General features: G+C 44.8%; 1 protein-coding gene and 1 long non-coding RNA gene across 2 annotated transcripts in view; both read right to left on the reverse strand.

Moving 5' to 3' along the window:
* Positions 1-20,848, reverse strand: part of zeb1b (zinc finger E-box binding homeobox 1b) — a 39,898-nt gene extending 19,050 nt beyond the window's left edge. Inside the window, exon 1 of the mRNA XM_076043161.1 lies at positions 20,745-20,848. Coding sequence (XP_075899276.1) covers positions 20,745-20,802 — 58 coding nt within the window. The 5' untranslated portion in view covers positions 20,803-20,848. The remainder of the gene's footprint in view (positions 1-20,744) is intronic.
* LOC142899534 (uncharacterized) overlaps positions 1-22,789 on the reverse strand; it is an 87,900-nt gene that overhangs the window by 19,050 nt on the left and 46,061 nt on the right. The gene's annotated exons all lie outside the window — the stretch shown is intronic.

Genomic DNA, 22,789 nt, shown 5'->3' on the forward strand with positions numbered 1-22,789 from the left:
CGTCCTCGTTGTATGTTTTGTTTGAGTTGAAACCTGACACGCTAACCGCAGAATCAAGGCCGGTGTGTCAAGTGTTTCAGCGTGAGTGAGTGACACATGGAAACCGACAGCACACAGTAAGTGGTGAAGTGAAGGGGAATGATGTAAAGACAGAGCTGACATTGAGACATTGAGAGACATTTGGCTTCGAGTCACAAGAGTCACAAAAGGGCAAAACGAGGGTGTCAAAAGGAAATAATCAGGGGTAGATCAGGGGGCCAAATCAGTCAAGCGTTTTGACTGATGAGCCACGGTGGGTTGTAAAATCTGACAGAGGAGCCGGAGCAGATGGACGGAGTGTCTGGTGACCCATCGCATGGCGGAAAAAACATATCATGAGGGACAAGAAGAAAACGTGTGCTTTAATGTCATTTGAAAATGACCCAAAGCAAAGTTCCAACAAAATCAGTGTCTTTGAAGCAGCCGCGGTGTTTGGCTCTTTATTGAAATGACTCTGAAAACACTGGGGGGGGGGGGGGGGAAATGGATGAAATGCAGCTATTTTGTGACTTACTTCCTGTTAGTATCGTTTCTTTAAGACAGGCGGGCCGTATTCAAAAGGTCAACGGGTCACATATGGGCCCTGGGCCGTATTTTGCCCACGCCTGAATGATATAAAGACAGCGGGAGACGGTGTGGAAGAAGGAGGAAGTGAGAGGGAGGAGAACATTTGTGTTGGTGGTGTGTGAGCTAAGGTCAGCTGACGCTGCCGCGGAGGGGAAGGGGGGTGGGTGGGTTGTTGGCCTTTGGGCAAGGCAAGGCGCATGTTGACACACTTATTAAAAAAAACAGGCAGAAGCATAAATAACAATCTCTTGACGAAACAGAACAAAAAAAAAAAAAAAAAACAAAAAAACGGGAGAGCAGGTTATGTGTAATATTTGCTGCAGCAGCAACTCCCCCCCCCCCCACACCCCCACCCCTTGTTGCTGCAGTGAGCCCAGTAAGCAGGCGTCACCGGAGCCCAGATCGGTGTTGACAACCCACTGTGGCTTCACTAATTCTGACACTAACGCAGAAAAGTGCAGCGATAGCTCCTCTTTTTTGTTTGGGGTGGGGGGGAAAGGACAGAAAAATCATACTCATTGCAGCAAATTTTTGACAACAGCTGACCGTAGTCTAATTTCTCAGGCAGTGTGTCAGCTCTATCACAAGACACCCCAGGCCCCACACACACACACACACGGAAGACAAACCCCTGACTCGCACACAAAAAGGGACACGCGCGCAGTCAAACACGTAGCCTGGGGGGGCCAGCGCTCGGTTGTCACGCTCGTTTCTTGTTATTTACCGACTTACGCTGGGAGAAAACTGTAAATGTATGTAGATGGCGGTAGAGAACCCAACTGCTCACAACCGTAGATGTAGATATCTTTGTTTTTCCTTCGTACCCTATAAATATTTACACTTCCTTTGCACTACTTTCTGTTAATGCAAAAACTTCCCCAATGTGGGATTAATCAAGGCGGGACAGGAAAAAGGCTTAACGTCAGCAGCGCTTATTCCACAAAACTCACTCTGGTGACTTCGGTGTTCTCAAAACTCCCCCCCCCGCCCCCACTCCACTCCCCCCGTCTAGCTAACTCGGAATTAGCGGAAGGGTGGAGACGTGCTGAATTTGCCATGACTACAAATATATAAATGGGAATGCAGGTGGTTAGGGACGTTTTCAAGCGAATATTTTCCTTTTTTCTTTGCCTGCACCGACTTGAACTGCTAGCGACTAGGCTGAAATACGGAATCTACGGAGAAACAGTTTGATTTAGGCGCAGCCGGACCTACGAGGGTAAAAAAAAAAAAACAACAACGCCGTCTTTCAAAAAAAATGCGACCTGCATTTGGTAACAACGCTAGGTTGAAATGCTACTGAAACATGTAGAAAGTGTAACAAAAAAAAAAAAACCTTACTACTACGATCTCATCCAAGTCTCTGCGAGAACTGGTGACTGACTGATTGATTGTGACGCGCTGCTGTGTTAACCTGCCCCCCCCAGCCCCCCCGTTGATGATGCCAATGTTGGACGCACGCTCTGAGGCCAAGACCAGAAACCCCCCGAAAACCTGTGGAACGCAGGCCAACAGGGTGGGAACCCCATTACGCAAAAGGGCGTCGCAATGATTGGACAGAACTCGGGGGACTATCCCATGTGATGTCACCCGTGCGATGTGAAATCATTTAGCTGGAAACAGCCAGATGTGTGTTTTTGGGAGGGGGCGTGAACGGGACAGATCTCTCTCTCTCTCTCTCTCTCTCTCTCTCTCTCGTCCAGAAAAAGTAGAAAGTGCCCCCAATGTGATAAAAGCATTCATCCAAAACAGGCAGCAAAATATCCGAGCTAAAAAATAAATAAATAAATAAATAAAAAAAAGTCCGGCAGCCTCCGTCGAGACGCGATGGTGACGGTGCTTTCGCAGTGGGGAAGTTGGCGTGACTGTGAATAACGGCAGACAGCATGTGACTCGCCTGAAAGCCGTCGGCTGTGATGAAGCCGAAAAAAACCAAATGCCTCGCAGTGGAAACGCAGTTGCACTTTCAGTATGACGGCAAAGCGCTCCTCGTGGCTTCCGTGTTCAGCGATCACAGACAAAAACGGTTCTAATTCATTGCGATGAAATCAGGACTACAAAGTGGCAAAGTGTGCCACGACTAAAGTCTCACAATTTTTCGCCGCTGCGGCACGGACGCAGTCAAACCCGAGCGGGTTACACCCAGTACGGTTTTTGTTCCACTGGAAAAGTCTTGTGGGCAGAAGACACATCGCACATGAGACATTCGCATAACAAGAGTTTAATAAGAAGGCGCTCCTGAGTGCGTTGCCATGAAACTCTCCCGTCCACGCGCGGGGCTGCGGGTGCGTCCGCGGCAGACTCCCATTATTATCCAATAAAAGCGTCTGGCGCCGAGCGAAGGCTGGCTCGCGCGTGTCATTTGCCAACGGGCCTCGTCCGTCTGTCTGGCTGCGCTCTTCCAGGTTCCGTGCAGGAAAGAGTGACGCTGGGTTCGGCAGGGCCGCCGCAGCGCTTGAAAACTTTGACTTCACTTTTTACTTAAACGTGAAGCGTGTGAATTAAAGTTAAGGTGTGTAATATTTAGAGATTACCTCCCTCCATCGCCTCTCCCGAGCTTGCCAGTGAGCTACAGTGGCCTGCGCATCCAAATGTGAATACCTTGTCCACCTTCTTCTTCGTTGGTTTATATATATATATATGTATATGTATATATGTATATACATATACATATATATATATAGATGTGTGTGTGTATACATATATATATATATATATATATATATATATATATATATACATATACATATATATATATATATACATATACATATATATATATAGATGTGTGTGTGTGTATACATATATATATATATATATACATATATATATATATGGTGGTGGACAAGGTATTCACATTTGGATGCGCAGGCCACTGTAGCTCACTGGCAAGCTCGGGAGAGGCGATGGAGGGAGATAATCTCTAAATATTACACACCTTAACTTTAATTCACACGCTATATATATATATATATATATGTATATATATATATATATATATATATATATATATATATATGTATATATATATATACATATATATATATATATAGACAACACAGGACTTTTCTACGTGCACGCAAGTTTCTGGCATACGGATTACTGTGATGCACTGAGTGATGTCAGAGTGAACTCGGCTGATGATGGGAAATTTACATTTAACAAACAGTCGGATGGTTCCCTGGATAAGGGCACTGTCCTTATGCGAAGTGCGCCGCCAACAGTTTGCATTCCACCGCTACCCGCTATCCAGGCCTCCTGTGTGCCACCGAAATGCGGAACAAATCGCGATGCCGCAGTTCATTTCCACCGCTGCTCCGTTGCCATCCCTCGGCAGCGGAATTAATGGATGAAATTCCGAATTTCCGAACCTCCTCCGCCTATTTGAACGGCTTACCCCGACCAACGTTGCCGCTTAGGCGCCCGGAAAATACCCCCCGCCCATCTCCTGCTAGTATTCACGAAAACGAAACACTTTACTTTTGTGTTCTATTGTGCGAGAGATCAACAACAACAACAACAACAACAACAATAACAACAACAGAAAAAGAACTGATGCAGGAGTCAAGTCCGACCAGGGAAGAGCAGGGGAGGCTGACAGTTCGCAGGATGTGCTGATCTTCACACACACACACACACACACACACACGCACTTCACACACACACACACACACCTCCTCCCACCACCCAAAATTCCACCAGCAGTGCAGAAACGCTCACTCCTCTCTCCCTCTCCTTCTAAAGACGCTGGCGTGGCTCTTTTCTCCATTTTCATCACCATTTTTAACCTTTATCTCGCAACGTCTCCCGTCCTCATCTCCTGCCTTCCCCTTTGGCGCCCCCCCCCCCCTCCTCCTCCACATTGCAAAACGGTGTTCACAGCGAAAACAAGGTTATAGGTTGGCTTAGGGCGACGGGGACGTTTGTCTCAGCGATGAGATACTAAAATGATACTTGAAAGTCTATTAATTCTCTGTATGGATAGTCAATGGTTTAATACTGTCTATAACCAAAGAAGACACTCATTCAGATAAGCTCCTCAAAGGTTACTCAGTACGTTTTATGCTGAATTTGACCAATTTTCAATGGTGCAATGCAACTATAACACCTTCACACCTTGCTCTGCACTATAGTTGGCACGGAAATAAAGACCAGGTAGGAATATAACAGTCGGAAACGCGCATGTATATTTTATTTTCACTCACCCATTAATTATATACAGAACACTAGGTAGGTACACTCGCGCAGAGCGGAGCGGAGCAGAGCAGGGGAGGTTGGACGGCACGGCGGTGGCGACTCCAGGTCGGGAAACAACCCTCGTGTTCCTTTGATGTCAATGAATAAAGGATGAGTGGAGGCAGTCGCCGGGTTATGAAGCTGGTTGGGACCTCTGGCCCGGTGCCCAGAGGTGGGAAGGCGGGGACGGAAGGCAAAAAAAAAAAAAAAAAAACCCAAAAAAAACAACACCTGATTGAAAAGACAATGTAGCCATGACCTGGTGACCTGGTGAACCCGAAACTGTGGAAAATCCTTCTTAGAAAGGAACACGGGCTTCACAGCCCAGTTTTATTAGATACTGTACTCACACTACCACAACTACCACAACTACTGTGGCACATTCGTTACTAAAACTACGGTTCATTTGACTACTATGGACACTCCGTTCCATTGCAAAGCACAGAATGGGACCAACTGTTGGATTTTTTTTTTTTTATATATAGTTTTTAAATCCAGCAGGTGCTTGAGGTAGGATTAGTCCGAGCGGTCATGTGACATGGCGTGACTGCATCTTGTTTTGAGAGCACGTGTTTGACACAAGGTGTTGGGGAAAGGAATGCCGAGCCATCCTCAGTAACCTTGCTACTCGCAGCTGTCTCACTTCCAATGTTCCTCAGGGTTCTTAGATTCAAGGTCCGTCCTGTGACGTTTTGCTCGAATCCCCCCCCCCCCCCCCTCTTCAAAACTATTACACACCTAGTGCGAGGAACTTGGATGGATTTTTTTTTTTTTTTTTGTAATTATCGCTTACGCTCACACAACTTTCGCTTGCACAATTTTTCCATTGCGAGAAAGCGATGCATTTTCATTTTCTTTCTTCTTCAGGAGAACAAATTCCACATCCTTTGGGGTGTGACCATCAGTGGAAAGGAGCACTGAAAGTGCTCTGGCATTACATCACTCGGTCGCTAGTGGCTTATGCAATGGCAATAAACTATATCGAGTCCGCAATTTACCTCAGAGCAACTTGCAGATTTCAGGTCAATACACTCAGGTATTTAGCCCTCCTCTTCCTCAAGGAGGACTTAAAGCTCCTCATCGTCTCCCAATTGCGTTCCAAAACTACACTCGGAACCAATCGTGACATAATTGTGTGACGAGGCGACGAGTCCTTTATCAGTCCATCAGTGTTTGATGCGATCTTCATCGTCCGTGAATATCTACACTTTCGCGACGTTTATCTGCGACGCATCCAGCGTGTAATGACCTCTGCTCTTCACTCACTCGCGTCTTTTTCTCATCTGCCCAACAACAACAACAGTTGATTTCGCCGCTTTGTCTGCATTTCTGCCCCGTCAGCCTTTTTCGCTGGGAAAGCCGACAAGATCGGGGTCCCTTTGACGGAGTGTCTCTCTGATTCCTGCAGGGACACGTAAGCACATTGACCCGACTTTGTTGCTGCGGTCTTGAAAATTCAACCGAAATGATGGCTGAGATGATGAAGGACTCTGTGGGTCTTCATCAACGACAAAAAGGCCAAAATGGGAAATTTGTGTTGTGTGCAGGAATACAAGATACCAGTAACAGTGACAATGAGTGAAAGCCATGGTGAGGCCGAACTACAAGGACTACAAAGTAATCATTACACTCCCTGGCGTTTTTTGGTCTCCATTTCCCCCGGTGAAACGTCAAACTACTGCCACATTGAATATCGTGAAGTGAGATTAGATGTTAGCTTGTTAGCTGGTATGCTAGCACCCCTACAGCTTATTATATTACTCAGTGCCACTTAGCACTCAACTTTTTTTGATTTTGCATTGTTCCCACTGCTTCATTCGTACAAGTCCGACTTGTTTTAAATGGACTCTCGATCAAAGCAGGTTTAAAAGACTTAATTTCCTGAAGGTGTACACAGTGTCGACCAGCAGTTCTCAACTGGTGGAGTCTCAGGACCCATTTTTTTTTCCTTATCATGAAGTCAGGAGAGAAATTTATTCCACAGCACTTAAATTTATTCCACAAAAAAAAAAAAAAACGCTAGCTCATATTCTATCATGTCTAGTAAACTAATTATTGAAATGATTAAATTGAATTGTGTTTCCTGCAAAATAAATGCCCAACATCTCTTAGGTTGTGACCCACCAGTTGGGAACCGCTGGTGTAGAATAACCAAAGCAACACACTGAAAATATCATTGCTGAATTGTAACTAAAATTTGAAATTTAGCATGTTCACTGAGTCGTAGCGGGAAAAAAAATTTAACATTTAACTTTAACTTATTCCGCGAATGGAGACGGATATAAGCAAGCAAGCTAACAAATTTGAAGGTCTGAAGGAGCTTTGACCGAGGGCGCAGGAATATCTACAGCGCAAACATGGAGCTGAGGTAGGCATCCAGTTAAAGCAATGGAAGCGACCGATCCAGACAGCTGCAAACAGATGCAATCGTAGAAATTGATCCCTGTCCAACCCTGCAAATCAGCGCGCTAGCATTTCCGCTGGGACCCTGACGTGAGCCCAGGCCGACTTGCCTAATCAATGGCGTCAGGTTGCTGAGGCAACCCCAGCGGCCTGTTGCATCTTTTGCAGAGCACTGGTGATTGTGTGATTGAGTGTCTGTTGCACTTGCCAACCAATCCTCTTTTTCCTCGACTGTTTTAATCAAGCACTCCTGACCTCCCTGATACTCTGATGCCTTCCGGTGAACCCCAAGCCCTTTTTTCACACAGGGCAGAGACATAGGTTCTCCAATAGCCAGCCTTCCATATTCACCCAATAACCCGATGAAGACCAGATCATTGCTGCACAAGCTGTTTGGAATGCCGCCTTCCTGTATCTTCTTCTAATTTTCTGTTTCAGACTGTCAAATGTTTGCAGACTTCATGGTCCCCGCGTTGGCGTTGGCAGTCATTTCCCGTTTATTGCTGCTTTACCTCTGCGTTGTTTTTAAATCCATAATAGGTTCAAAAAGTTGCAAAGCGCAACATCCAAACTCGCCGTTGACTCTTCTCTGTCACTGACTAATTGGCAGATTAATCCACAATCTCCAGCCTGCCATCACAGAAAAAGGCCTACAAACAAAGACGGATCACAAAGGTGAAAGCAAATTTGACCTGAGCAACTGAAATGCATTACAGTTTCTGCTTGCCAAACAACAGAAGAAGAATAGAATAGAATAGTTGTTGGGTTTTTTTTAAACATATTTTATATCACGTAACATATACATTATCTACAATGAACGTTTGTACCATGCACGTGGTTCATCCATAATGTTGAAAAGGGATCGGGGGGGCGAGCTAGCATACGTTAGCGACCAACTTCTAGGTCGTACCGGACAGAAAAAAAAAAAGCCAAACAGCACCTGTGGTATTACATTCCTGGCAGAGAAAAGACTTGTGAAAAAGGTAGCTTGTACCTGTAAGGATCCGCCATAGCCTTAATGGAAATTGGGCACCATGAGTAAAAGCATGAAGAAATACAGTTTTAATGCCAAACAAATTAGCGTAACGATGTAACGGTGCAACATCAGTCGGAATTTAGAACGCTGCATTGCTGTATAGATGTAGCTTGAGCGGAACATCCACTGATACACAATATAAGATACGTATCTTTCTTGGGAACTAAAACATGAAACTAATGGATGCTACAGATCCCCAATCACAACAGAATGTGGTAAGCACAGAGTCAAAATCAGTCTACCTGGACAAAGACCTTCTCCACACCTGCGGAGGCAAGCAGACAGTAATCCTCCATATATGTGTATTATTATTACCCAGAGTCGAGTGAGGGCAATGTGAATGCACGTGTTATTAGCTAATTCATTTCTATGTTGATGAATCCGGACCATTTTAAACTGGGTTTTATCAAAAACCCTCGCCTTTCCCCATTTCTGTTGTGAAAAAGGGGGAAGGCATGGCCGGGTCTAATAGACACACCATCAACAATAAACAACATTATCTCAGTGTTATCTGTCATGGAGCAACACGGTCATTGTTAGGAACGACGCCCAGGGCTACTGTTCCTTTCTTAAGAGGGGGGATCCGCGAAGCCTGACCCATATATAAGACTTCCACCTTGTTATCAAAATGCATAATTTAATCAACGTTAATGTCATTTCTGAGAGCCTACCCCAGACTCTCATTGTGTATGATAGTAATAGACCATAAATCACCTGGGGGGGCTGATGGCGCTTTCACCTTGGATAGTCTGAGGTCTCAGTTCAAATGGGCATAGAAGCAACAATCGGATCCCTCAGTTTAAAAACGGTTCAATCAGACTGAGAAAGAAACTGACAATGAAAATGGACCGACTGACTTGAACCGCACCAGGGGTCACTTAAAAACCGGGGGCCAAGACCCCTATTTTCAGGCGGACCAAATGAAGTCCATGGTCCATGTGAATTTTCACATTGGTCCCCACGGTCTGAGCTGTCGAACCCAACTCGGAAACCCCTCCTCCTCTCGTCCCCCCCCCACGCGCTTGTCTTGAACGGCGGTTTAAAAAAAAAAAAAACACGCTGCACGTCAGCGAAAAGAAGAACAAAGAGATTCCTCCGCATCTGAGTCACCTACAAGTCATCCATGTCCCTCTCCGCCTGTCTAGACACACCGTGCAACTGCCACACCCCGCTGGACATTTGTCATGATGCAATAGATTTATCAGGTAGCCATTCGATTACGGCGGTGGCAGGGGTGGGGCTGGTGGTGGTGGTGGTTGCTGTTTTAAATTAGATGATGAGCCAGGGAAATGATGGGGGGGTGGGCTGGACTGCAGGGACCATTAGAGCAGAGGGGACCCTTGCTCCCAGCGTTTACACGCGCGGCAATAACGGCTATGTCTCTGGTCTCCACTGGAAGGACTGTAATGCAGTTAAACTGACCCATCGGTGTAATGGTCTCTTCAGAAATATTTTATTCTAAGATGAAAGAATGAGTGACTGTAGCCGGCGGACTCATTTGAACGCGTTTTCGTTGATAGTTTGCATTCATTTCACGCAAAACGACACCCTCTTTGTTGCAATAAGCCTCATTAGAAATAAGCGCCTTATCCGCTAAGACTGCGCCGACTTCCACACGCAGAGAAAAGAAACGGGTAATATTTATAGCGTGGTCAGAGCAGACTCTCTTCTCTCTGCAGAGCTTATGAGGAGTGTTTTGGGTTAATGAATGAGAAGGCTGACAGCTCACGTATTATAAGAGGGATGAGGTTTTTTTTTTGAGAACATTTTTAGCACATAAAACTGAAGATTCTGTGTATTGTAACATATGTGTAAGATCCAGGTACTCCAAAGATAGGTAGATTCAAAACAAGTGAAAATTGTTTGCAGGATACCTGCAGTGTTGGCGAGTAATCTATTTACTAAGTAATCCACTACAGTAATCTACTTTTTTTTTTTTTTAGTAATGTAACGGGATTACTGTGTCAAAACTGGTAATTATATCACAATTACTTTATCAAGTCACGATTCCGTTACTTTTCCAATATATTTTGCCAGCTAAAAATGTCTTATTATCCACAAAATGTCTGAAATTTAGAAAAACAACCAAGAACAACGATGTCGCAGATCGATGATGCAGCCGTGCACGCAAAGTCAGTGGTATGTGACGGGACACCAAAGCAAGCATGGCGGCGGAAAAAAAAAAAAAAAAAAAAGAAATAATATTGTGGTTTGTTGTACGTTATGTGCAGGAAACAAGACGTTCTCAAATGCTGCTTTATCTTTTCTTAACTAAAGTAATGAGTAATTGATTACTTGTGAAACAAAGCGGTTAAAGAAGTAATTAGATTACTTTTTAAAAGAAGAAATCAGTAATCAGTAGTTGGATTACTTTTATGGAGTAATCCCAACAACAGTGTCACCTGGCTATATAATGACTCACATGCTTGGACTTTATTTCAATCACTGCTGCAGCATCGCATGCGGTAACAGATTTTTGGATTTGACCTCCAAATTTTTATCCCCCCCCCCCCTCCCCCCTCTCACTTTTTATTGTAATTCAAGTGCAGGCCTCTGAGCTTTGAGCAGCACTGTTGCGTGTGAAACTGTGCTGAAAGTGTGTGAATTCCTTCTCTCGTGGTTGTTGGGGAGACCTCACATGCAGTCATCCCCATGCGGAACGCCACCTGTGTATTTTAACACCTTCACACCCTGGCATTTGGGAGAGCGGCAGCAAGCCAACTGGAGGATTTTTGGAGAGACGACCATCGGAGAAGCTGCGGTGATGATGCAAGAACTACAATCCTTTCTCCTCCTTTGGATGAACGACGGACAGATGTGTCAGAACCGGGGGTACGATCAGCGGTGTTCTGGAGAATCAAAGGCTCATCGGGCCAGTATGACAATTCAAACTTCAAAACCGTATGAAACTCTTTTTCAAAAGTCAACTTTTGATTATCAATAACTAAGACCTGCTTATTGTTTTGTTTTGGGGTTTTTTTTTGGGACATTTTGACACACCCGCTACATTGCTGAGGCGGGTGTGTCGTTGACCTCGAAAGCGAAAGCTAAAGCTCTGCTCTCTCTCTCCTGGTCATGCGTTATATTTGGCATTTGCTAGCAATTGAGCATTTTGAAACAAAAAGTGCGTCATTTGGCATTGAGGAGTTTTTTTTTTTCTTTTCCATCTTTTCCATTGTTTTGTTTGTTTTTTTTTACTTATGTTGATGGAAGATTGCGGTGAGGATATGATCGTTAATTCCCGCCACTGACTCATGTGCCAAATGTGTATGATCATATCCTTAGAGCAAAAAAACCTTTGTGGGTGTGCAGCCAAAGTGCGCAATGTCATCAGAAAAAAAACTGTGGTGTTTTCGCGGCTGCTGTACTTCTCGGTGGATCCGACCAATGGACTTTTATGGTAAGCATTTATCAAAGTGTGGCCGAAACAAACGGCTTTTAAAACATTGGGTTAGGAGAGATGCAGGGAAAGCAAGGGAGGGCAACCTGAGTGAGGAGATGAGTGGTTTTCCTCTGAGATGTGCAGAGTGCAAGGGAGGGTGGAGGAGGGGTGGGGAGGAAAAGCGATGAAGAATCGACGGCTCACAGTCAGGTCAGGATTCAGGTGGAGATTCGGAAAGCTTGGCGTGACAAGCCGTGTCACAGTGAAGACAAAGAAAGCGTAGCCTTTGAAATGCATTGCAGCCCGAGACCATGTGATGATCAGCGGTAGTCTCACAGGGGCGCCCCCCCCCCCAACCCCCCCACCTGATTTTCCAGTTGTGATACGTTAACAACAAGTAAACCGGTCCGCAAACATCACACATAGAGCTAACTGTTCCATCTTTCTCAGACAGAAGCATTAATACCCAAACAGAGGGGACATAGACCCGCCCTCCCGCCCCCCATTCTTCGTCATTTGTTCCGATTTACAACTACATGTGATCTCATTTCTTAGTGACGGCCATTCTTCATTTTATTCCATGAGCTGCATAACAAACAAATGCTCCCATTTCCCTCTCGGATTTTCTCAAGCAGCCCCATAGGCAACATTGCCATTGCTCGCTTGCTGAACTTATTACAAAGTGCTGTAGCATCACGTGAATTGCTTGCAACTGAAGTTGCAGCGGGCTTAGGGTTAGGGTTAGCGTTAGGGGGTTAAAGTAAGGGCTAGCATGTGGTTAGGATTAGCATATGAATACTAACCCTGTTCTGATTCACGTTTTTCAAGAATCGTGCCGCTGTAATGAATTTCAAAGACATTTTCTCGAGCGCTATCGTCCACAATGGTTCTGCAAGTCTGTTTCTCTTTGAGAACAAAACTGACCTCTGAAACTGATTTCAAAGCACCTTGATTAGTGTAAATGGACATTTACGTGAATCATTTCCACGCCAAAGCAAAGAGAGATCGAGTGCACACAGAAGCTGTTCAACTCTGTAAACAGCCTCGAAGTGGAAATTATATTGAGGATTGATGTGCAATAAATAAGCACAGGTCATAAACCTTTTGTTTGACTAGATCATTTTGTGCATGTTTATCAAACACCGTGCAGTGCCGAGCACTGCCACCACCACAAGTAAATAATCCATCTGAAGGAAACTGAGGAGGATATTCCTCGACGTATAGTGTTAGTGCCCACACACTGACACATAGATCGTGATCAGCATTGGAAGTAGGGTAGAAAAAAATTGCAAAATTGCCTGGGACGTCCCAAATTGTGCGCACCAGTGTGTCCTTTCTGCATGTCTATGTTTTTGAATGCCGTGTGAGGAGGGCACTAGGAGCTCCCCAGCCTCAGCGACCTGGTAGGCACCTAACGCTTGGGCTTGAGGTGGGCGTGGCTTTGTGAGAAATGTCATTTGCGTAAATTTCAAAATGAGCGCAAGACATGGTGACAATGAACACGGGCCCGCTGGTGGCCAAGCACCACCAGTGCCATCAAAAACTGAATGTGTGTGTGTCTGTGTGTGTGTGTGAGAGAGAGAGAGATGGAGAGAGAGAGAGAGAGAGAGAGAGAGAGAGAGAGAGAGAGAGAGAGAGAGAGACAGAGAGAGAGAGAGAGTGTGTGGTGGGAGTTAAAGCTAATCAATACTGTGTTATTTTGGATGTGGATTAATCTCTAACCTCTAACTACTAATCAAATATACAATTTAAGCAGTGCAACTTTTTGGGGGTAAATACTACCTCAAAAATGACCAATACTGACTTTAACAAAACAAATTATAATGAAACAAGCTGCTGTTTTTCTCTCCATATCTGTGCTCTCTGTGCACTCTCACGCCAAGAGTGCAGATTCTTTGAAATGCCATGAAGGTTTTCTGTTGGTTTTTGGTCTCCACAGTCGACCAGAAGGGCCTAGGCTACCACAGGTGCCGTGGGGCCATGGCGGTGAAGGGGGCATGGGTTGGCCTTGATGGATACGGGGCCGCAGGAAGCCTTTTGTTTTCACAGAGATAAAGGGCTTTGAGGTTGCATCCTGGGCTGCAATCTCTCACACTTCCTGGTTTTGTTCACCGTGAGGCTGGAGAAAAGTAAACCCTCGTCCCGAGGAGCTGATCGATAGCTTCTGATGGGACAGGATGTGTGTCCTGAGGATTCGTGGAACGCCGCGACCCCCCTGGTTGAGTTTACGAGTCGTGCTCATTCGAATCCTCAAGCGGGGTAATTTCAAGGAGTTAATCCATTACAAGTGGTGATTTATACAAATAAAGATTGAAGAAGTTTGAATAAGGGTTATTCCCTGGCATTTTCGTGTACTTTTAGAGCACAATTATTCTGTTTGATTTGGGTGATATTGCACCTTCTATTGAGAAAGGACACGCATCAGTGAGCTGATCGCAAAACACGATTAAATTTATATGAAAGGCATACAGACAGGCTGAAAAAAAAACAACAATGACGGCTATTAATCCCTGTCCTATCGAGACACAGTAATGTTATTTCAAGCTGCGTTGTGGCTGTGCGTTGACTTGACTGAGGCCACACCGGTGAGCACAAAATAGCCCCTCATGAGTTAAACAGGACAATGTTGATGCTCCATGCCTTTCTCATTCCGCGCTCTAACACCATTTATTTCCTACTCTCTTCTCTCTGTCTCCGGGCTGGCCATTCCCCCCTCATTAATTGCATGTGGATGTTTAGCCACATTGACATTCAACATAGCAGCGAGGCTTTCTCCCTGACTAACAAACAACGTGACTAAGATTTTCTTTCTTCCTCTCCCAGGTTTGTCATGGGGTTGGTCTTTCACGGCTTACTCAGCGTACAAAAACTTTGAGGGGGCTCGATTTCTTCGCCTTATCACTGCTGCTGCAGCGCAATGGCATGCAGGGTCGTTATCAGTTCGGTTCTGTTTGGTGGAAAAGAAAATCAATATGGTCATCATAACAGGCTGTAGGCCATGTTTACGTCATAATACATGGCAAATTACTCATCTGATGTAATCTAATTGAACTAGTGTACAGAAACATGATGGGACCATCATAAGGTCAAGCACTTTTCAGATGCAGTAGACCTCAACGCCAACTGAAAAAGGAAATAACAAGAAAATGAGTAGTGATAAAGACAGTCAGTAGGTTTGCCTTGGTGAATTTTCACCGCAAACATGCGTGAGAGCCTCTCGCGGGGTACGTCTGTTGTGTTACTACAGTCTTTTTCAGTTATTGCACCACTCAGGACCACAAAGAGGGGGACACAATGGATGTGTGTGAGTGTGCTGTGTGCGAATTATATAAAAAATTACATCAGCAGGTACTGATGGGGCCAAAAAAAGAATTGCAGACATTCACCTCCACTAGGCCAGCAACGGCTGACGGCTCCACCTACATTGAGGTGGTACTCAATTATTATGGAAAATGACCAAGCCGAGTAGAGTGCTCTGCTAAAAGTGCTGCGTCATGGAAATGTGCCATTACAAGCAATCTAGCCAGTGTTTCGCTGTTTCGCCTACATTTAAATGGGCAGCAAGCCCGAGGAACTTTGACATACACTTCATACACAGAGAATAATCTACACTGTGTTCATACACGCAGTGTAGCCAGACTCCAAACCACTTCAGTTGATTGTCAATAGTCAGACCCGGGACCTTGCACTCCTCAGCCAACTTTACATCCCTATCCAGGATGCATAGGGGCCTCCGAGTTGTTCCCTTAGTCCTGAAGTCAGTCACCATCTCCTTGGTCTTTTTCCGCATTAAGCAGCAGGTGATTCGCCCCAGTCCACTCCACAAGTCTATCCACCAGCGCTCTGTACTTCTCCTCCTGTCCACCATTAAAACACCCAACAAATGCGGAGCCATCAGAAAACTTCTGAAGTATCACGACTCTGTGTTGTTATGGAAGTCACTGGTGTGCAAGGTGAACAGGAGAGAGTACAGTGCCCTGTGGGGCTGCTGTAGCATTAGCAGCCCAAGCACCAACCTCTCCAGCACCTTCGTCACATGAGGAAGTGCAGACGATTGGACGGTTGTCACTGTGGATAGATGGAGTTGACTTCTTGAGCACTGGAACCAGCACCCAAGTTGGATTTCGCACTGCTTTGGACACAATTTTTGGACCCATTTTTAGTTTCTGCTGCAAAAGCCATGCAATGGCTTTGTGGATCTGGCCCTTCCTGTTGGTAAAAAAAAACAACAACATTGCTTGCATAACAAAGGGTGCCACAAGGATGTGTCCGTGATACCATTAGGTTTGGGCTAAAATAAAGAGAGATGTAAACTACGTTTCTAAGGCACAAATGTCAAACAGAGCATTGTGGAGTATACTCTGGAGGGCCTGGGGCCATGAGAGAAAAGGATTGGATGAATTCTGTGAACGTTCCATGAATTCCTCCCCATCGCAGGGGCCTTTGGGAACAGAATGGGTCATATGCAAATAGCATGCGCAGTTTAGAGGAGAAGCTTCCCAAAAGCCAAGTATGAAAAGGGCTCTTGCTCCCCATGCAGGGCATGCTGAATAGGCCTTTTCTTCTGCCACTGAAAGTGTATGAGGTAGAGCAGGCAAACTGCAAAGGTAACTAGGCTCTTTCTCCTTGGGCTTTCTCACTAAAGCCCGGACACACAATGGTTCATTGAAGCATCCAGCCACACAAACCCCAATAAAGCACATCCAAACACAGTTAAGGGAGTTACTGAAACTGGCTCCGGTTTAAAACTCCTTCTTTTTGAAGGGAGAGCACCTTTTTGTAGGCTGATGCTCTCAGTCCCCATGGGACGGCTAATCATTAAGCTGCCTTCACAGAGCTGGGAGTGTGACTATACATGGCGCAATTTTAATTCTGCTCAATGGTCAAATGAGGACAGGTCTTATCCCACACTCCAGTTGGACAGCTTTTGAGGGCCATTTTTGGGGGGCATGGCCCCCCAAAAAATGCTTTCACAATTGAATTAAATAAAAAAAAATAATAATAATATTGTTACCCGTGCTGCTACTTGCTGATGTGTCATGTCGTCAACTGTCACCTTTTGTTGAATACTTCAATTGCTTTAGCCACTTCACAATGACCTTTCTCCTCCTTAGCGGACAGAGTGGTCAGAAGGGATGGATTGGAGAAAAAAAACATACCTTTTTGTTCAATGGCTGAACACATCACAAACACAAGAGTGGACATACAAGAGGAAGCTACGCAGTGGCACAGGTGGCGGGGAAAGTGAAGACAAACTAGGTCAATCAACAATCAACAGGGTGACAAGTTACAGTGTCTTAACCTGAATCCTGGAAGGCGTAATGGACATGATGAGGAGGAATGAGGCAAAGAGTGCAAGTCGCGGGACTGTGTATGTGTATGTGTCACTGGAGGGACTCTCTGTCTCTGCGTCTGTGCGTGTGTGTTTACTTTGATGACCCACAAAGCAAGATGCATTCAGGAAAAGAGAAAAGGAGGAGGAAACTTTTGCCACATAAGGTGTAGGCCTTTCAAATGTATACGGATGACTTTTGAAACTTTGCAGTGGTTTGAGGCATGGAGCAGCCAATTTCCACCTCTGCTTTCCGTGGAAACTTCTCCCGAGTTCAGAACATTTCTTCGTCGTACTAAAATTGAAAATTCTAAATTTTAACCACTGCTTCTCTTTTTTTTTATTGTTCTTCCACAAAACTGAAGGAGTACTAGGCCCCCATCTTTTCCTTATTTGATGGATGATTTATCAGGGTGTGAGTATGACGGTGTGAGAAGGGGAGGGAGCACACTGGGCTCAGGTAGGAGCGAGACATATTATAGTTTGAGACAAATGGCCCGTCTGCTATTTTCAAATTCACAGAAACTACCTGAGTGTCCGAGATGCCATTTGGAGAACACGAGTCCACGCTCTTAAGCGTGGGCACAAAGCTGTCAAAGCACAGCCCTGTTTATTTTTGCAAAGAATGTTAACACCGAGCGCATTCCTCTATTCCTGCGCTGTGTTAAATTACCACTGCAAAGGGAAGGCTGCTATTCCTGAAGGGAGCCGACTGGGGGAGAAGTGACAAAGGAAGCTGGAGTATCCCGCAGATTGCAAACACCTGTCGTCCTGCCGGCTGTTAACACCTCTCTGTTTACAGCCAGGAATGGCGTTCACCTTGATCCTAGCTGGCCAGGGCCTGGCAAAAACCATTGACAATAACAAGCTGGACGCAACATGACGATTACTTATTTGTAAGAGGTCCAAACTATGGAAACCCGTTTCCTCTGGTGAAAAAGTTGAAAACTCAGCGATGAAATAAGTCAGAGTGACGAGATAACTAGTCAAAGTTACGAGATTTAAAAATTAAAATTTTAATTTTTTTTTAAAACTTATTTACCATTTCATTTGTTTGCTTATTCAAATTGGATTGTACTAAGCAAACGCACCATCGAATGGATTTTAAGCAAGAAGCCACTCTTGCACATAAGTTACCAATTAGCTATACTTTTGTTAGCACACCATATTAGCCATGGCACCTAGGCATGAGGTGCTTGCTACGGTGACTAATCAGTAATTTATGGCAATACCACGTGCCCCAGAAGCTATTCGCGGCACCACATTACATTGGTAGACGATTACAGCTGTTAAAACACTTACGTAGTTGATTAAAGAGCTATGTGCCCCACTGAGCTGCCAGTAAAAAGTCATTCGCTACACTCCCCAAGTGTCTTCATTGAGCCTCAAGCCCATTACACAGCACTTCGACAACAGGTAAAATCAAAAGTACATCATCATCACTCGTTATTACGACCTTTATCTATGAATTTCGACTTTTATCTCGGAATTTTGACTTATTGTCTCACAATTTCAACTTTTTTATCATTTCAATTTACCATGTTTTTAATGTTCAGTTTTCATCTTCTTCTTTTTTTTGTTTTGCTGCCAGAAATGTGATTCCAATACTAATCACTTCACATACTTTGTCAGAAAAAAAAGAAGGAACCGAGGACTCACAGGTGCGCATACACATGTGGTGCAGTAATAGCAACACAATTCTGTCATATTACGTAGGGATGTGCCTTTAAAATATCAACTGGGCTATGTCACTGCGAAGAGAAGAGCCATCGTTTTAATGGAAACACACAGGCAAAGGACAAACCCTCATAGATTTTCCTGGGTAAATGAAGACTCCGCAAACCAAATATTCCAAGCTCGCAATGGGATAGTTACCCAAAAGGTGTGTCCACATGCTGGACACTTTGGGGACCAAATGAATTTCATCTGACAACGCCCTGTTTAAAAAGCAAACTGACCCGGTAAAAAAAAAAAAAAAAAACAATATTAATTTCAATAATTATGGTTGATGATGGTGAAGAGTTTCAGAGATCACTATTGATCGTTAATGCACTGAGAAATTAAGATAACAACAATGTGTAAAAGAAAGGAACGCGGCAATTTTGATTTTCGCATGACAAATACAACAACCTAAAAAACAGATTTTGTGTTCTGGTTTTTACTAAAAAATAAAAAAAATAAAAATAAAAAAAAAGACAATTCTGAGTATTAGTGCTCGAGAACGTTGCTGAACAACGCATGTTCTCTCTATTTCGCGCGCGCGCGCACGCACACACACACACACACACACACACACACACTAAAACAACACGGTCAAAGTTTAGGAAGGCACAACACGTTGGGGAGGGAAGTCAGGATCAACTTAATAAGTACAACAGCGCCGCAAAAATGACGTGTTTTGAGTTGTCTAAACAGGCGATAGAATCCTCGGGTCGAGAACGTTCTCTCCAAATCCAAACAACAACAAAAAACGACGACGACGACAACGACAACTAAAAACAACAGCGAATAAACGCGCCCCCCCCCCCAAAAAAAAAAAAACACATCGCTTCCTGAGACACAACGGAACCATTCCTCCTCTGTGAACCACTGATACACCGAATAAACTACCGAACATTTCACATGAATAAACAGCGAGACGCCAGTTCGGGGGAAGGCAGGAGGAGGAGGAGGGGGGGGGGGTCGTTGCTCTCTGGTCGCGGTCGCGCGAACGCAGGGATTCCTGGCGCGCGACACGGGAAGGGCCACTGTCCTTATATGGGGCGCGCTCGCGCTCGCACGCTCTCCGCGCGACTATGCCCACCACGGAACCTCCGCCGCGAGCGGATCCATGTTTCCGACACCGCTTCTTCTTTTTCTTCTTCTCTTCCTCCGCATTTGCATCCCAACAGCAGCTCCACCACGTTGTGAAGGAATGAGAGTAGGAGTTGGAGCGCGCGCGCGCGCGCGCGCACACACACTCTCACGTGTTCTACCGTTAATAAAAGTAATAAGATAGCGTAAATGAACTGGAAAAGCCCGATAAACGCGTTGATAGTGGATTTTATATTGATTTTTTGTATTTTGAGGGGGGGTAAAAAGCCTTGCACTGTGTAACAGAAGTGTCCGGTCGATATCTGCTCCGGTTTAACTCGAACAACAACAGGCAATAATTGATGATAATAATAACATTTAAGGGGGGGGGATGATCAGTTTCGTGAAACACACGTTAAATCCCCACGGCTTTACAACCTCCCCGAGAAAACGTCTCCAACCTTTTCGTATTTTACCCCCTCCAAATCAATAGCCTGCTCGCAATAACGGTCCGGAGAGCCGCTTCGCCCCCAAAGTGAAACAGGTCCGACGTGGTGGGTTTTTTGTTCTCAAAGAAAACCAAAACCACGTTCCGACTCAGTAAATGCTCTGACTACTTATCACCCCCCCCACCGGCCCCCAAACAGAAAAAGACGGACTTAAGTGGCTTAAATTTGATAGGAAGTGACAGAGTGAAACGCGGTCCTTGTGCCGAGGACCGTTAGGCGGTTGGAGAGCCCCGACGCAGGTATAACGGTCCGCAGCGAACACAGCCAGTCACTCAATGCGAGACTTCCAAGGACTTCCACTTCACCGCAGAACCGTCAAACTTCTTCTGGCGCGGGGCAAACTCGCGCGAGCGCGAGCTCTCCCTCCACCGGCAGACGCTTTGGAAGTGTGTTGTTTTTCTTGTTTTTTTGGTCTGTTTTGTTTGTTGCGTGTGTGGCTGTTCTCACCGTTGCTCCTCTGCGGGTTCGCCTGCTTTCTCCGCTTACACCTGGGGCCATCCGCCATGATCCTTCCGCTGTGTCTAAACAGCTGCCGGAGAGTCACCTCCTCTCTCGCCCCCCCACCTCCACCACCGACACCTCCTCCTCCGCCTCCTCTTCCCACCTCCTTCTCCTTTTCAACCCCCCCAGCCAGCCAGCCAGCCAAGCCTGCCCCCTCCCACCCACACTCTCTGGCACCTGGTTTTACGACACTTGGGGCTATACGACGTCACCTTCCCACAGTAACGCTGACCCACGGTGCCTGCCAATCCAATAGCAACTCATGGCAGAAGTGGACGTGTGTGTGTGTGTGTGTGTGTGTGTGTGTGTGTGTGTGTGTGTGTGTGTGTGAGAGAGAGAGAGAGAGAGAGAGAGAGAGAGAGAGAGAGAGAGAGAGAGAGAGAGAGACGGCGGCACCTGTCCAGCCAACGCATGCGAGGAGTGTGTGTGTGTGTGTGTGTGTGTGTGTGTGTTGAATTTTCGATTGAGTAGTTCATTTTCGTTTACAATGTAAAATGATGAAATTCTGTGCAATCAACTGGCAAAAAAGAAGAGAAAAAAAACCTAAAAACAAATTTGCACAATATATATATATATATACTCTTGCAACAACAACTCTCCAAATGGAAAAAAGACAAGGCAAGAGAAATGATTTCGACATGAAGTTTACTCTCAGTTTTTGAAACTAGGTTTTTGGGTGTTACTACAGATGACAAGCTGCGTTTGAAGCCACGTATCGAACACGCTAGAAAGAAATGATCCAAATCTGTTTTTGATTCTGGTGCCTTATATGACCTACCGTGTAGACATTTGGGGAAACACCTACGAAACTAACTTTGATCCATGAGTAAAACTCTCCCCCCCCCCCCCCCCCAAAAAAAAAAGAGCTATCAGGATTATAAATAAAGTTGGCTATTGTGAACCAACTACTTGTTTTTTTTTATTCAGTCATCTGTTTTGAGATTTCAAGACATTGTATATTCACGAACACTCGAAATGACGTACCGCGTAGTGAACAAGAACATTTCGGTGGTTATTCAAGACACGTTTAAGCTGAGGGAAGGTGCGTATGATTTGCAGGGGATTGCTTATGTTTTCAACGAGTACAGCAAGATGTGAAACACTGATGTGTGAGTGTGCTGCGAGTGTGAAATTTTGGAATGGACTCAAACTGTGTAATTCTCTTTTGGAATTCAGAAAGACTTTGAAGCGCAAAATAATGAAAGACTATATGGCAATGTAAATGTAAATGAGAATTTGTTTTAAAAAAAAAAGATGAATGTCAGTGCAATTCTTTTTTTTCTCTCCCTTATTATAAATGTTCTGGGTTATCCATGATTATTTAAACGTATGGATGGTAGGCAGAAATAAGCCTTGGGCTTCTGCTTTTGTTCAAGCAAAATGTATGTAGTGTACACTGCTGCTGCAAAAAAATAAAAATAAAAAGGTAAACACAACAGTTAAATCCCAGATCTTGATGAATCAAACATTTCCGCTTCAAATCTTTTTTTTCATTTAGCAGTGTCTGTTAAGAATAAGTTCATCTATTCATCTAAATCATACTCCAAATAAATGAGATTTCTGTGTACAGGGTTTTTCAAAAAAGAAATGATCCGATTACATGCTGCAATATTCTAAGCAGTAGAAAAAAAAAAAAAAACTAGTGTTCAACACGGACAACATCGACAAGAGAAGAGGTTTCCTCTCAGACGCCTATCAGCATTTCGCAATCCGCCGAGTTCATCGCTGTTGTTATTCGACGTCATAGGTCATCGAGGTGAGCGGTTAGCGGTGGAATATTAACTTGGAAAAACTCCTCTTTCAAATTGTCACCGGGTAATTCTGTGACAATGCTTGAGTACTGAAGCGATGCGTCATGAAATTGGTTCATTCTTTTGGAATAACCCTGTTTTTTCTCTCTTTTCCACTGAGGGCAGGGGCAGGCTCAAAATCGGAGCAGGTGCCTGGGTGAGCACCGGTTCCGTGTGTATAAAGGAAATTCAGAAACCTTG

This window comes from Nelusetta ayraudi, unplaced genomic scaffold (assembly GCF_046127955.1).
Source record: "Nelusetta ayraudi isolate G7.1 ecotype Tasmania unplaced genomic scaffold, CSIRO-AGI_Nayr_v1 ptg000073l, whole genome shotgun sequence".
In the NCBI taxonomy this organism is placed as follows: Eukaryota; Metazoa; Chordata; class Actinopteri; order Tetraodontiformes; family Monacanthidae; genus Nelusetta; species Nelusetta ayraudi.